The sequence below is a fragment of the Lonchura striata genome, chromosome 6 (genome assembly GCF_050655825.1).
Source record: "Lonchura striata isolate lonStrDom1 chromosome 6, ASM5065582v1, whole genome shotgun sequence".
Taxonomy (NCBI): Eukaryota; Metazoa; Chordata; class Aves; order Passeriformes; family Estrildidae; genus Lonchura; species Lonchura striata.
The window spans coordinates 37,639,818-37,655,397 of record NC_140708.1 but is presented as its reverse complement, the minus strand read 5'-3'; the positions used below and the strand labels follow the sequence as shown (position 1 = coordinate 37,655,397).

The 15,580-nt window shown below is 48.7% G+C and overlaps 2 protein-coding genes across 6 annotated transcripts in view; one reads left to right on the top strand and one right to left on the bottom strand.

Annotated features, from left to right (window-relative positions):
- Positions 1-15,580, bottom strand: part of LHPP (phospholysine phosphohistidine inorganic pyrophosphate phosphatase) — a 72,893-nt gene that overhangs the window by 17,185 nt on the left and 40,128 nt on the right. The window contains exon 7 of one of the 2 annotated variants that reach the window (XR_014956196.1): positions 7,981-9,270. The exons of the other annotated variant lie outside the window; for it this stretch is intronic. The gene's annotated coding sequence lies outside the window, so the exon portion shown is untranslated. The remainder of the gene's footprint in view (positions 1-7,980; positions 9,271-15,580) is intronic. 2 annotated transcript variants of the gene reach the window in all.
- Positions 1-15,580, top strand: part of FAM53B (family with sequence similarity 53 member B) — a 118,579-nt gene that overhangs the window by 65,229 nt on the left and 37,770 nt on the right. For 2 of the 4 annotated variants that reach the window (XR_014956195.1, XM_085582944.1), the window contains exon 4: positions 14,574-15,580. This exon is cut by the window's right edge. Coding sequence is in view for 3 of the 4 variants with exons in the window: in XM_085582944.1 (XP_085439070.1) it covers positions 14,574-14,693 (120 nt within the window). In the remaining variant the exon portion in view is untranslated. The remainder of the gene's footprint in view (positions 1-14,573) is intronic. The other 2 variants (XM_085582946.1, XM_085582945.1) reach the window with 1 other exon arrangement.

The window sequence follows — 15,580 nt, the reverse complement described above, 5'->3', positions numbered from 1 at the left end:
GTAAACCAGAAATAGCAGGATTTCTGTCTTCCCATTCCCTCTCACCAACATGGATTTTGCACCCCTTAAGGACAGACTGTGTCTTACCTAAGGTGTTAAACTCAGTTTTGGTAGAACCTGAAGGAAGACTGAAAGGCAGTGAAATAAACCCTGCAAGGAACACAACCAGCAACAAGAGGAAGAAGAGTGAGACAAAATGAGGAGGAGCTGTTTGTAAGTCAGCATTGAGCCCCTCTGGGCTGAAGCAGCCATGGGGTGTGGGCACAGCAATTTCAGTGATAAATTTGTACATAAACCATGGGATAAACTCTGGTCTCTCTGAGCAGCTTCCTTTTCAGTGGGAATTCAGTGGGAATTGCTTCCTTGCAGCTGAGAACAGGATTTGTCTCTCTATGTGTAATGATAAAAAAGAGGAGGAGCCTTCTTAGATGATCATCACAGAAATGATCTTGGTCTTTCTAACACTGATACCAAGAATTCAACTGATAAGCCCCACTCGTGATTGCATTTCTGACAGAATAAATTTAGAAATTCAGGTTGTTGGCTTGTGTGCAAGAATGCACAAAGTTTCTACAGAATGTATACAGAAAAGCAATGGCCCTGACTTCCTTCCATCCATGCCCATGGAATCACAGGATTGTTAAGACTGGAAAAGCTCTGTGCAAACCCCTGGCCCAGCAACACATCAGATCCTTCCCCCTGGACAAGGGGGATGGCAGCAGCTACTCCCCAGAGCAGGCACTCACACTCACTGCCCCAAGGAAGGGAGCTGCTGCCAGGAATTAAAGGCAGCCAGCCATTCCTTGCTTACTGTAAATATTCTGCAGCCTGTTTCAATGCCCCACACTGGAAAAGGCTTGCTATTCCCAAGGCAGGGGCAATCCAAATGAGACTGCTTCTTCCAACACCTCCAGCTTCCTTTTGGAGCTCATCTGGGGTTCTCCAGCCTCCAAGGGACCACGGCCAGCAGTCTGACTGTCCCTGGGGGAGGTGGCTTTGGCCTTGAACAGGCTGAGCCACTTTTTGCCCAAACAAGAGAATCGCAACAAGCAGCCGCCTCGGGAAGAGTTAAAACGAAGAGTCCCGCTAACGCTTAAGTGGTACAAATCTTTCCAGTTAAAATAAATTATTCAGGAGATGTCAGCCTCCCATCAGCACCATATGAGCTACATTTTTAATAGTTCTGTGCACTGAACACGTTCTGTCATAATATCAGCGAGACTGAGCTGTGAGACGAGGAAGGGGAAACGCGAGCGCGCTGTCACCGTGAGCGACGAGCTGCTTTCTCTGGAGGACCACGAAGCACATGTCACTCCAGGCACAGTGGAGGGGAGTCAAAGAGACAGAAATAATGCCCTGACTTCAGCAATCATAGCAGGAGCTTCTTCATTTCCCTCAAAAGCCTTGTTCTGTCGGAATCTGAGGTATTGATGATTCTGAGATTGTAGAAAGTCTCTGTCTGTCAGCCCCGCTGCCAAAGCAGAAGCCAGAATTGGTCTGTGCTGGTTTCCAGGTTGTTTATTCTGTTTATCTCTCACATGTTCTGCTGCCCTGCCCAGCTCTGTCCTGCAGGGCAGCGTGTGGGGCTCTGCCCTCAGTGGGATGTGACAAACATTAAATACCAGAAACTCCCTGGGCTGCATTTACAAGAACGTGCCAATATCTGTCACCTACGTTGGACAGTGTGTCCCCAGCCTGAACCAACAGAAAAATGCCAACACCACAGTGAGACATGGAGGGCATGAAGAAGGAGAAAAAGGACAAGGCACACCCAATTTCCTCCATCTTGTCCCTTTGGACCCCTTATCTAGAATCCTAAAATTTTACTTTTGCACCCGTGCCACACTTAATTATTACTCATATCAAACACTCAGAGCTGGTAATTCATCCTGTAAGATTGAAAACTCTTTTCTATGGACAGAGATCACAGCCAGTGTCTCTGGGGGCTCTGTCCAGGGGGGTTCCTGACCCCTGCCAGGGTCCCAGACCTGCCAGGGCAGCCAGAGGGAAGCTCTGGAGTCCCACATTGTCCTATCTGATGGATAATTCACCCACCACCTTCCACTGTCTTGAGGTCTCATTTATTGTGAACGAATCCACTCTGTGGCTTCACCAGATTTTTCCAAACATAAACTGGAATTAACAGCTACCTTAAAGTTTCCTAGCTTAAACAATCAAGACTCTTCTGCTCCATGTCTCCAGGTATAATAATAAAAGAGGGGAGCATTTCTCTCTGCTTCAGATGTTAAAATAACCACCTATCTGCCCACTGACCCATGTGTTCATTTATTTGTCCAAATCACAATCCACTTGGCCAAACCCTTCTATCTCCCGTTCCTGTTTCTGTTCCAGAAGAGGGGAAAAGGATCAGATTTCCCACAGGGAAGCTGTCTGGGGTAAGTAACCCCAAAGAACAGAGTCACTTTTCCTACTCAAGGGAAATGGGCTGTTGAGGAATGACCCCAAATTCCCACCCTTCTTGCTTCTGAATAGGAAAACAATTTTGCCTCCAGTGCTGCAGCTTCAGCTGGTTTAGCTTTTAACCGAGTGAGAAGGAGACACAACGAGCCACGGCAAGGCTCCTGCAAATCAAAGGAGACAAAAGGGATGGGGACTGGGAGATCCACAACCTGTTCCAGCAGCACTGGGAGGCACATCCAATCCCTGCTTCTGAGGAGCAAACACCACCTGTGTCTTCTCTCTTACAAATGAGAACAGCTGCTGGCACCAGCACAGCAGCACCTCAGTGGCTCTGGTTTGCTTTCAGGCTGAACCCAGCAAGGTTAATTAAGGATGTTTTACTAACTGGCTCTCCCCAGACAGGCTTAGATTAAGAAATGGCTGTTCAGGCCGACAAGGCAGCATATGGAGGATGGAAGAAAGGACTAAGGTTTGGCAGGAGTTGAGGAAAAAATGCAGCCTCTTGTTGATGGCTCAGAGGTTCTGATGAGTGTGAGGCGTGAAATCCCTCTGGATGCCCTCACACGCTGCCACCACTCACCCAGCACCTCCCTGGGGCTTGAAAAAAATCCTACAAAGCACAAAAATGCTGCAGCCAGTCCTGAGTGGGCCCCAGGGTGAGCAGCCAGCAGAGAGAACCCCTACGTGCCCAGGCTGGAATGATGAAAATCCAAGTGCAAATATGCTAAAGGGTCACTTGCAGGAGTCAAGTTCCCTGGGGAGTGGCAGGATGAGCCTCTGCCAACACGGTGGTGTCTGGGAGTTAGGTTTGTGCCCAAAGGAGAGCTGAGTGATGCCATCGACCCCAGGGAGTGCAGGAAGGGCACTGAAGCCTGCAGGTACAACTGAACTACAAGCTTGGAGCAGCAATGCTCCTGCCTGTGTGAAAAAGAGAGCATCAGCCCTTGCAATAAAGCCAGAACTCCATCAATTTCCCCATTGTGATTTATGCCTGCTCCCTCAGCTGTAAAACAGCTTAACTCCACTCACCTGCAGCAGATGGGTTTCATCTGCCATGGCTTTGTACCTCGTAAATGTGGATGCAAGGAGGATGAGCTGGCCCTGTGGTCAGCAAGACAACGCTTGGTAAAGGGCAATCCATCACCCAGGCTGGGGCCCACAGACACAGGAGTGGGCTGGAAGTCAGCTACTGTGTGGATGCACCAAACATTTTGTGGAACAGGGATAAAAAGAGAACAGGAAGCCTGAGCCTGCTTGCCCAGAGACAGTGACTGGAACAGTGCCTGTCCTCACAGCATACAGTGCACATCCTGCAAGACTGTCGTGTGCCACCTGAGGAGGGACATTTGGGAAAATACTTTCCTTGGCTACCAGGGAGGGTGAGGAACCTTCATCCCATCAAGTGTGAGGTGAGCAGAGCACCAGGATGGAGAAGCAGAGCAAGGGTGGGGGGAGCCAGCTGCTGTTTTCTGGGAGCAATGCTGCCCAAGGTATCAGGGAGGTCAATTCCCTTCCTCAGCTCCTATTCACCCCATGGAAAAACAGTTTATCTGACATCCACACAAGAAACACTGATCTTTTCCAGAAGTACTGAGCCATTAATTCTGGGCCAGGTCCAGTACTGGTTACAGTTACGGTACCTCCAACAGGAATTGTGCTCTTCTAAATGGAATTTCTAGCAAGGATAAAACTGAGCCCCTGCATCTCCCTGAGAAATGCACATTTCTGAGTGGCCTCTGGAAAGCTGTTCCTTGTCATATTACTCCCCATCCACTCCAGGAGTCCCCCTCATTCCCTGGGAGGCTGAAGACAGTTTTAGGTATTTCCAGACCTGGTCTGTGTTAACAAGAAGTCAACCCTAGTGCAGCAGCCAGAGGTGCAAAAATGCAATGACCTTGTGAAATAGCAAAGACAGACCCAAGCCAGAGCAATTGGTGCTGTTTGGAGCCAGCCTGGCAGTGGCTGCATTAAGAATGCAGAGACTCGAATGTGGAACACGTTTTTGCTGAGAGTAATAAAGCCTGAGCAGGAAAGCTGGGGCTGCTGAGCCTCCTTCCCACTCTTGGCAGCCTCAAAGTTGCTGCTGGTTTATGACTTTGGGGGTGAGAGCATGATCAGACAGGTGGGCTGAGAGGTGAGCAAGGGTTTATGCTGCCATCTGTCCCCAGAAATCGTGGGTCAGAAATGACCCACAGCAATGGGAGTGGCAGGATCCGGGAGCATCAGCAAAGCTGGGGTCAGGTCCAAGCTGGTGCCCGCTCTGGCCAAGCCCTGTTTTTTATTTGAACTCCTGAAATCAGTTGCTGCTAACCTCCTGAGCAGCTTTTTTGGGTTCTGTGAAACACTGATCCAAGCACCCCATGTGATGGCAGTGCCTGAGCGTGGGGGCCACCGAGGGTCCCTGGCAGAGAGGGCTCCCCAGGAACAGCCAGACCTGGGTGACTGCTCTGCAACCCCAGGAGATTTTGGGGCAAAGCCAGCCTGGCTATACCCAGGGAGCTAACCCCAGGAAAAGCCCTTCTGCTGGGGAGCAGGAGGATGCACAGGTTCAGGTCCTGCCCAGTGCAGGAGGCTGTGGGAAGGGTTAAGATAACCACAGTCCCAGGCTTGTTTACCCTAAGCATTAGAGAGGGATAGTTTGCTGTGAACACAGTGATCGATATCTCCCAGCTGCCAGTTTAATCAGGATTAAGTGAGCAGCTATTAATTCCGCTCTTTTCCAGCAACATTTAGCCACCATGTGAAAACATTGCTTCCATCACAAACAAATTAACCTTGGTATCATCTATCCAGACATCTTAAAGGGACTTAGAAAACCCCAAATCAAAACACTGACAAGAAGGGCAAAGACCAATAATCTGGCTTTAATTAGAAGTTTTCCAGCTCACAGCTCCATGAAGCAGCGGCAGGGGTGCTTGCTCAGAGCCAAGGTGTGCTTACCTGGCATACCACACTGGGTGCTGAGACACTGCATGGACACCTACAAAGCCACTTTTGAAGTGTTTAGAGTCCTAAAACATCGTGCAGGAGCAGGGAGCAGCCACCAGGCCCCCAAAGCCCCTTCCAGACCAATGTCAGAGCAGAGACACCTCCCTGGGATGTGGCCAGACACAGGTGCCCGCACAGCAGGACAGATTTGGACTCCTCAGGTGTTAACAAAGCAAATTCCTCAGCCCTGGCAGCAAACCCCAGGAAATACTTTTAACAGCCTGACTGGCACAGGCTGCAGCTCACCCACAGGCACTGAGTATTTGTGTATGTGCAAACTGCTTCTCCTGGGACACACACCCACCTTGGGCCAGGGGTGGCCGGCAGCCACTGCCCAACACAAACACGCCGCAGCAATTCAGCCCTGGGATTGAACTCCCTGGGCTAAAGATGACAGAAGCTTCCAGATCCACCAGCAAATGGCCATGGCACAGCAGCTCTGAAGAGCCAGCTTCTATTTTGTCTCCTTTTCCTTAAAAAATCTCTTGTTCTCATCCATGGGGTGACTCACGGAGGAAGAGAACTCATCTTAGGAAGAAGGGAAGCACAGAAGCCCAGCTCTGAGCTCTGTAAAAATCCTTTCTCTCAGCTATTCTGCACATGGCAAAGGCACCAGAAGTTCTCTGAAAAAAAAAAAGGATGACAGACGGGGCTGGACTTTCTTTCCAAGCTTCCTCTGAAATCACACTTGGCACAGCAGCCCCGGCCTGTTGAAAGAACATGTGAACGTGCGTGGCAAGAGCCGTGCTCAGGTTGGAGCTCTCTGGGCTTTTCTAAGCCATCTGGGCTCTGATTTAGCTTTCAAGTCTGACAGTCCCAAATGAAAAGTCAGCTCCTAACCCAAGGGCTCAGCTCAGGGTCGACAGCTGAGGAGTGTCTGAAGAACTCACTCTTTAATCCTCCTGATTAACAGCAGTGGGAAAGGGCCTTTGCCACCGCAGAGGAAAACTCACCTGATCCTTTCCCATTTTCCAACTCCACTGCCTCATCTAGCTGGGAAAATTCTGCTGTTTCCCCTCTGCTGGAAAAGGAGGGAGAGACCCAGTGCAGGCAGAGCCCAGGAGCTGATGATTTTTGCAGTGCTGGGTTGCACAACCCTTCTTCCAGCCAGCAGAGCAAGGCAGTCCTTGAAAGGCTGGTGCTCTCCCTCCAACCCTGAACCTGAAATCCCACCTGGATTCAGTTTTCTGCTGCTATTCCCAGGTGAAAACCCCAAGGTCCCAGTGAAAACCACCATGCCCAAGTGGTGAGCAGCCTTAGATCAAACAACTGCAGAGCAAGCTCCATCTGCTGCAAATCCTCATTCTTTATGGAACCCCAAAGGTCTGTGAGATGCAGGGACACCTGTCTCCCTCCTTCCCCAGCTGGATGCAGGGAGGTCCTTGAAGAAGGGACAAATTTCACCACAACTCAGCAGCTGGTGTGAATCCTGCCCTCCTGGTTCTCTACACAAGCCACAGAGACCCAGCCTTGGGCTGGGGAAGCACGTCACGAGTGGTGAGAAGCCTTTTCAGAGCAAACCTCAAAACTCTTTCATTGCAGAGCTCGGCTTCCTTCCGCACAAACCATCTCTGAATTGCAAAGTGACACCCAGCCCTGATTAATAGATGTGTGGCTCCGGGCCTCCACCCTCCCCACTTGTGTCAGGAACGATGCTGATATGGATTTAACTGAGGAGCTATTGTTCAGAACGGGCCACGCTGAGCCATGTTTCATCCACAAGAGCAGAGATTGGAGGGAGGCTGGCACATGGCAGAGCAGGTTCAGATAGCACTGAAGGTCAAGCCAGCTGCAGCATGGAGGGCTGGAAGCTTTTGGGATTGTGGATAAAATCTCCAAGGACTGGGAATAACTCCGGTGACAGCCGTTACCCAGCACTGCCTCTGGGAATGGTAAAATGAGGCTTTGCAGAGTTTCTTGAAAGATCTTAAAGAGAGTTTTACAAACATCAGGGAACCAAATCTCTCGGTGCTCCCAGGGTGCAATACAAACCAGCTGGGATAACCCAGCGAGGCAGGTCTGAAAGTGCCAATGACTTTCATTTGTTTTACTGAAAGGGAAACTGAGGCCCCGGGGGAGTCGAGCCAACATTTCCTAATTTGAATGCCTGATGTTAGGCAACTCATCTGCATGAAGAAATCATTTATAATTTTTACTACTACTTCTTTTTTTTTTTAATCAGATTAAAGTATTACAAGTTTGATCCCCTTCCAGACAGCTTGGTTGGCTGCATTGTGTTTCAACACTTGGATTTTTCCCACAAAAACACCACAACTATATTGCAGAAATTTGTCATAGGTCTGCACATGCCTACACAGAGAGCCTTGAAAATGGCAACACCAAATAAGTTTTTCCCACAAAACCAAAAATTTCCTTTGACTATTACAGCTGATAGAGACAATATATACTTACTACTCCATAATTAAGAAAGCCCCCACAACTTTAATGCATATTGCCCTTGATCGTGTTGAAGAAAGGAAGAACAAAATCATTAGAAGCTGAATTATTTTCAAAGCCTATTATCATGGTATAATCTTATTAAAGGAAATTCATGCTGGTGTAGCCTCTTACCTTCACCACTTACAGAAGAGCCATGTGGTGTAGTTCTGAGTGCACAGAGATAATAAAATTACAGTGAATTATGTGGCCTGTGTATGGCCAAAGGAGCATAATTCCATCCCTTCGAGGAGGGCTGCTGATTTTTCTCAGGGAGGTGACACCAGCACTACTCAGTTACTCTGCATAAAGGGACTATTCATCATTATCTGCAGAAAAGCAATTTTGGAGAAGATCTCGGGGCTGCCAGTGCAGAAGGGCACAGCTTGCTGCCACGGCTCGGCCAGCAGCCAGAGCTGCCTTCCTGGACCTGCCCTCCCAACAGCCCTGGGAGTGTCCCTGGCACAGCCTGGGCTATGGAAGGTGTGGAATTAGAAGATCTTTAAGGTCCCTTCCAACCCAAAACATCCTGTGAAGCAGGACAGGGCTCACTGCTCCGGCTTCCCCACACTCCCTCACCACGGCTGTCCCACCAGGATGCTGCACACAGGGCAGGAAAATCCCACCTGGACCATGGTCATAATGGGGACAAAGGATGCCACAAGAACCCAGGCACAGCAGAAGGCCAGGATAACCTGTCAGCAGCTGTGGGGGAGCTGGACTGGCCCTACAGCTCCACTTTCCACCAAAGCACCACTGGTGAGATCTGAGCTGGTCCAGCCCACCACAATGCCTGTACAGCTCCATCCAACTGTTTGGGAAAAGGATGGGTGGCACTGTGGGGTTTGGGGTTTTGGGACCAGCTGCTGTCTTTCCTAACCAACCTCTACAGAGGGAGTTTAGCTGGTCATGAGTTAGGGACACAATACAGGAGACACGGAGAGAGCTCTTGAGTTCATTGTCAAGCCTGAGAGGTTTGTTGTAAGAGCCTGGATTATCCTGCTCACTTAACTTTATGTAAACTTTTCAGAACTAACATTTCATTTCACCCTTTTACTAAAAGAATGACTGGCTTGCATTCCTTTTTGCAGATGATCATACTTGACACTCTTGGGAACGAGGAGCTCATTTTAGCCTTGTGAGGTGCCTCTTGCTCTTTTGGGTCTGCACATGTGTCCAGGTTCAGTTTATCTCAGCTAAAGTGGATTTCCTTTGTTTTATTTTTCTTTTCCTTTTTTATAATATCTAGTTTATGGATCTGTGAAAACAGCCATATGTGGTTGGCTGCAGTTCTGTTAAACACTTGAAGATGTTACTCACCTCCTCTGTTTTCAGTGGAACTCTAATGCATTTATCCTGCTTTAACAAAACCTTAATCTTGCCTCTTCCTGAATCTGTGCAGGGTTCAGTGCTCAGCACAACTCCCTGAAACAGCCAAAACACCAAATAAATTTGCCTGCTCCTGCTTGCTTCTCAGCACAAATTGCAATTAGTGAGCAAGGGCTTCACTCTAAATAATTTTTCTCCCATTGTCTGCCCCGAAGCTGGAGCAGAGCAAGAGATTGGAAGAGATTGAGTCTGGCAGCAGTGTAGTTGAAGGCACATCCCTGCTCCCTGCTGTGCTCCTGGAGGATGTGTGTTCAGAAAGCAGGAGGCTTTAGCCACAAGAGCCATGTATTATCACCCTTTGAATAGCCTGCATTGCTGTTCTCCTACAAAAACCCAGGGAAGGCTCTTTATCTGAAACCAGAATTGCATGAAAATTAGCTGGGGCTCATGAAATAGCATCTGTGGTATCTTTTTTTTAACCCTACTTTACCTCTCCTCATCTCAACATGTAAATCCTGCCGCTAACGAGATTAATGGCACAGAAAGCTCAGGAGCAAAATCTGTGGCTTTTGGAGGAACACAGAGCTGGAGTTTTTTCTCAGTAAATCACATTCAGGCTGTTCAGCTGCAGCTCTCAGGTGCCTGCTAACTTCCCCAGTTCTCCCCAGGGTTATATGGCCATGTTTGCACACACACAGACACAAACTCACATCCATTTGGGGCTTCTCAATGTCCCAAAGTCCTGTCTTTATCTGAAATTAGATTGAATCACCTTAGAATCACAGAAGCAATTTTAGGTTGAAAAAGACCTCAAAGAGTCCAGCCCCAGCACTGCCAAACCCCACCTGAACATCTTTTACATCCCTCCAGGGATGGTGACCCCACCACTGCCCTGGGTGGCCTGTCCCATTCTTCTTAACTTTATTTCAGGGTGCTGAGGTGTTTGGACATCTCAGGGTGCTGAGGTATTTGGCCATGGCCTCTTCTGGCTGCAAGTTCTCTCCTCTGTGCTACCACAGGAGTGACATTATCTTATGCTCATGAGTTCACCTTCCAGCATCTTCTGTCCCTCCAGCTCCTGGCAACCTCTTTGGCACATAATTAGGTTTACTCACTCAGTGCTACTCCTCCTCTCTGCTCAGTGGGTTGGGTACTTCTCTTTGCAGAAGTGATGGCTGCAATTCAGCCCTCACTGGGCTCCAAACCTCTCTGCCTTGCTTGTAAACTCATACCACAGACTTGGACATCAGGCAAGCAGGACTCCTAAATCAACCTCTAAATTCTAGTGTCAAATCTCCTCCCTCTATCAATGCAGGGCACACACAGTCAAGGACTTGATAAACTGAGTAAACACCAGCTACTGACTGGGTTAACATGGCCAGTAAGGCTCTCTAAATGAGATTATCCTGGAACTGCAGAACTCACAGATGTTGTGCCACTGCCATGGCAGGGCTCAGCAGCTGTGGAGTGGTGTCAGGGGGGTTTGGGACAATCCCAGACTTACCATTCAGGCAGTGATTTGGGCAGGGAGACGTGACCAGAGCAGCCATAAAACCAGTGATATGCTGCCATGTCACAGCGTGAGGGGAGCTGTATGGCCCCAGTTACAGATGTGTCACTGGAGGTGCTGTGGCACCCAGACCAGAAGGGTTTGCACTGTCAGACTTGCTGCAAGAACTGCCACACCTCAGTCCTGAGCTGGTGTGAGCTGCTGCTGTGTGGCTGAGCTGAGCTTGGTTTGTTTCAAGTGTGACCCAGATGAGATGTTCTGACTTCAGGAAACCTTTGGTTCTGGTCTGAGTGTCACCTCAAAGCTGCTTGGTGACACCTTGACTCATAACCACACGCTCTTCCTGAGCTCACACATCTTCCTCCCCAGCCCTGCCCTGGAGCAAGGGCTGCTCTTTCAGAGCCTCTTCCCTGCTCCTCATGGCCAGGAGAGCAAGAGGCAGCTGCACATTCCCAGTTTTCCCTGTGGATCTGTCTTTCATTTGGGGATAGAGGGCAGATCCCTTCCACCAGCCTCTGACCTGTCCATACTGGGAGCACCTGGAACATTGACATCTGCTCGGCTGTCCCTCAAAAATCAAGCCCTGACACCAAATTCATAGAAATGATGCACCAGCTTGTCAATGCCTTAACTTCCCATGTCTCACCTGTAGTTTTGGGATCCTGCTCCCCTTCACAGGTGAGTTTGCATCTCCCCTGTGCCCTCCCAAGGACCTCCAGGTGATTTAGAAACAGGAAGGGGTACTGCAGACAGCTGAAGGTCACAGCTGGGAGAAAAGGGATCACAGATATTCAAAAATACTTTGTTTTTGGTGGTTGGAGAGGCCTCAGAAGCAGTGACTTTTTGGCTTTGCAAACATGTCACTTCTGGTAGGAGCTGGGTGGAGGCACCACCTACAGCAAATGCCTTTCTCCTGCCCCAGGCAGCATCCAGAGAAAAAGAAAAGGCTGTGTTTTGTCTTAAAGAAGTGCAGAAACAGGTGCTGCCAAAAGAGTGGAAGAAATTAAATGCAGTGCTTTCCTGGGAGAACACCCTGTTTGCCATCCCTCCATCATCTGGCACTCAAAAGTTGGATTAAAGTGCAGTTCCTCTAGAGCTGCAAAGGTGAGAGGCAGAGCTGTAGCCCAGCCCAGACAAGAGCTGTGAGCCCTTCCTGACCCCCTGGATTCTGACATTTCAACTTGAGCTCTGTTCCACTCTTCTGATCACAGCTTTCCCTGGTGCTGCTGCAGCAACACTGAACTCCTTTCCCTGTGGCTGCTGGCAGCAAAGTGTGGTGTTTAATCTCTGTCCATCTACTGCAAGGTGACAACAACCTCCTGACCCTACTCCCCTACTCTCTGTGCCCAAAGCAAGGCAGAAAATGGCACCTCTTGCTCAGCAATTAGATATGCAAAAGGCTCAGAATTACAAATTCCCCCTCTCTTCTACAGGCCACAGGGTTGGAGGGGACTGAGAAAGTCAGGATCCAGAGCTGGAGGGGTAGCATGGAAGCAACAATTCAGATCTATATTCCCTCTATTTCTGAGAGCAGAAGAAAGTGGTGAATGGATGCGCCCTTTGAAGTAACCTGAATTCCACTTAGATGAAGAATTTAATTAAGTGCTGGAGGCTTTAGACAACACATTAATATTTTCAAGAGTTTGATCCCAAACAACCATTAAAACTCCTTCTGATATGTGCTAATGTGTGTTACACATTTTTGTTTTAATTAGAACAAGATTGTAATCCATACTTCAGTTAAATTCATTACACTTAGAATCTTAATGCAATCAAAAAACCAATCACTCATTAGCTAAGTCCATTTTAATTAGCATTTACAGAAAACTTTTAGCTGTGTGCCTGTCCTTCACAGCAGGTGACGAGGGGGGAGATGATGAATCATCTCAAGCTCTGCATTTTGTGTCATGAGCAGCTAAACTCAGTTTGTAGAGGCTGCTCAGAGGCAGCAGCTGGCCCCAAAACCCCAAACCCCACAGTGCCACCCATCCTTTCCCCAAGCAGCTCAGCTGGGCTGGCCCAGGCCAGGCTGGCATGGTCAGACCTGGCCATCCATGGTGCTGTTTTTGGGGAAGTGGAGCTGTAGGGTCAGTGCAGCTCCCCCACATCTGCTGCCAGGTTGTTCTGGCCTTCCCTGTGCCTGGGCTCCTGTGCTCTGTCCTCACATGTCCCCGTGCTCCTGACACCCCATCACCAACCAGCTGGCTCTGAGTCACCACCTGCCCCTCCCTGGCACAGCTACAGAGGAAACCTTCACACAGATCTCTGCAAAGTCTGAAATGTAAAGGAGATTGCTCAAATCAGGCTGAAAAGCAGCATCTTCTCAATGCCCAGCATTCCAGCCAGGAGATGTGCTGCCTTTGCTGAAACAAGTAGATGAATTTTCCAGACTTCCCCAAATGCAGTGGCCAAATATGTGAAGCTCAGGATATATATAAAAAATATTTATATATATATATATATTATATATATATATATATATGGATGGATGGATCTGGAAACAACATAGAAACTAGACAAGGATAAGTCAAATTGGAGCTGCTGTTGGACAACTTCCAGCTTGTAGAACACAGGCTGATTTTATCTTTTCTCATCAGGCTTTGCCCCATGTTTGGGACAAGGCTCCCCACAACAGGGATGGAGAGGATCCCCCTCTCCCTGTCCCCAGCTCTCTGAAAACCAGAATGCAGGATTTTGTTGCTATAAATGGTGAATTGCATAGGGCAGGAAAAATTAATTATTTATTCCTTCGTTCCTCAGTGCAGGCAAGGCCAAACTTTCCCTGTCTCCTGGGAGTGCATGGGAGAGCCAAGGGCTGTGGACTGATCCCTGAAGTCCCCCAGTGCTGAGTGAGGTGTTTTAGTGTGTAAACCTTCCTGAAACTACAAATGGGAAGGAATATGTTGGGACAGAGGGTTTGCCACTGCACAGCAGCATTCTGAGACCACACCCCCCTGTCCCTTCCCAGCACAATTACTAATACTGTATTTTTTGTAGACTTCAGGTGCCTGATAAACCTCCAAGTTATAAAGTGTCACCTGGAGAGGTCCCTCCTACCTCCCCTTTCACTCTTCCCAGCTTTCCAGCCTTTCTACCCAGGATAACACCTGAATGGCCCCAGGCACTGCTGGTTTTCTTTCAGCTTCATTCCCTTAATCCCCTTCTCCCCACAACACTTGTTCCTCAGGCTCTGCTCACTCATTCCCAGGGCACAGGATAACCAGTGCTGGCAGCTTTCATTGTTTTTCCTGGGTAGGAATCTTTTCCCTGACCCTGGGCAGCACAGTGGTACATCCCACCTAGAAAACACAGTCCAGCTTCACCCTGTGAAAGTTTCAGCTGCTGGTATTGTAAAATTTGCCAGCATTTTGGGCTAAGCTCGTGCCTTAAAAGCCACGTGTTAAATCTGCAATGATTCCCCCCCTCACCACCCTGCAGAGGGGATGTTTGAGGAGCAGCACTGATGGACTGCTCATCCTGGAGGATGCTGTTCCCAGCTGAGGTGGAGGCCAGGGGCACAGCTGGAGGCTCCCAGCTGCTCCTGTGGCCATCAGCCTGACAGCCCCAGGGCGCACCAAGGCAGCAGCACCCACTGAAAGGTGCCACCAGTGCCAACACCACCTTCAGCACTGCAACGGGACCGTGCCACAGGAGCATCCACTGGCCCAGCTGAGCCTTGTGTTTGCCACCTCAAAGCCCTGAGGAGGGCTTAATCCTGTTTTCAGATCTAATCCATTAAACAAATGCATTGTGCAGATTTGCTTTTCTCCTGGAGCTCCAGCAAAGCTCTGTGTCACATCTCTCTGTCACACGAGGTTTTTGCAGAACATGATCCAAAATCTGCCTGGCACAGACCAAGCAGCTGCAATTTCACAGACTTTTCCTGCAGGACCTCCAGCCATGGACATTGCTGTGTGCCTGCCACGCTCTGCCTCCCTCAAACCTCACCCTACAGCCCAAATCCTGCCTGCCCCAGCCTGAAGAAGCCAAAGCCACCTTTAGCAAATGAAGATTGAAGAGTACAGCCCAAAGGGTAAGTGGTATCTATGGCCTGGTAAAGAAGGAAGGGTAATTTTTTTTTTCTTTTTGAACTTACAAATAAAGCAGAAGATGAACCCAGTGGGAAGAAATCCCAGCTATTTCCTTTTAATTGAAAATAGATCCATAAAATCCTGCTAAGTCTACTGGCTAATGCAAGCACTGGGAGGCAGCTGGAATACACTTCCCAAGGGCAGGGTATGTCACAATCATTACATTTAAAAGTCACAGGGGTCTAAGTTTAAAAGTAAAAACTACACTGATGTTCCCTCTTCCTGCACTCACTCACTGCTCCTGACCTCCTTCTGCTAATGTAGGGAGCCTGATTTTGGAATACTCCCAAAGAGATCAGAAATAATGGTGAGTCAGTGATCAAGTTTTAAAGATGTGATGTGGCAGTGATTGGATTTTCCAGTGTGATGTGTCAGCTGAAGTCTGGCGGCGTGCTAGACCTGCTGGTTGTGGGAAATCCTACAGGTTGGACTCAAGAAGAGGGATTTCTTCATGTCTGGTAGATCAATGACCTCCAGCAACTATGAGGTCTCTTCACAGTTTATAAATAAATAAAGAAAAAAGAAGATTAAATCTCCTTACTATGCAAGGCACTGCATATGCAAATATTACACATATGAATATAAAGTAAATTCAGACATCAAAACCTGCACCTGAAGGCCTATAATTAATTTTTCAATGTATTTCTCAGGTGAGATTGTGGCTGAATGGCCAAAGATGAGCAAAAAGCAAAAAGCACCCAGTCCCCACTGCTGGGTGAAGACCTGGGCACCACGTTGGTGTGTGACATGGGACATGCCACTTAACAGTGAGGCCAAAGAAAAGCAATGCACAGCTTACTTTTCA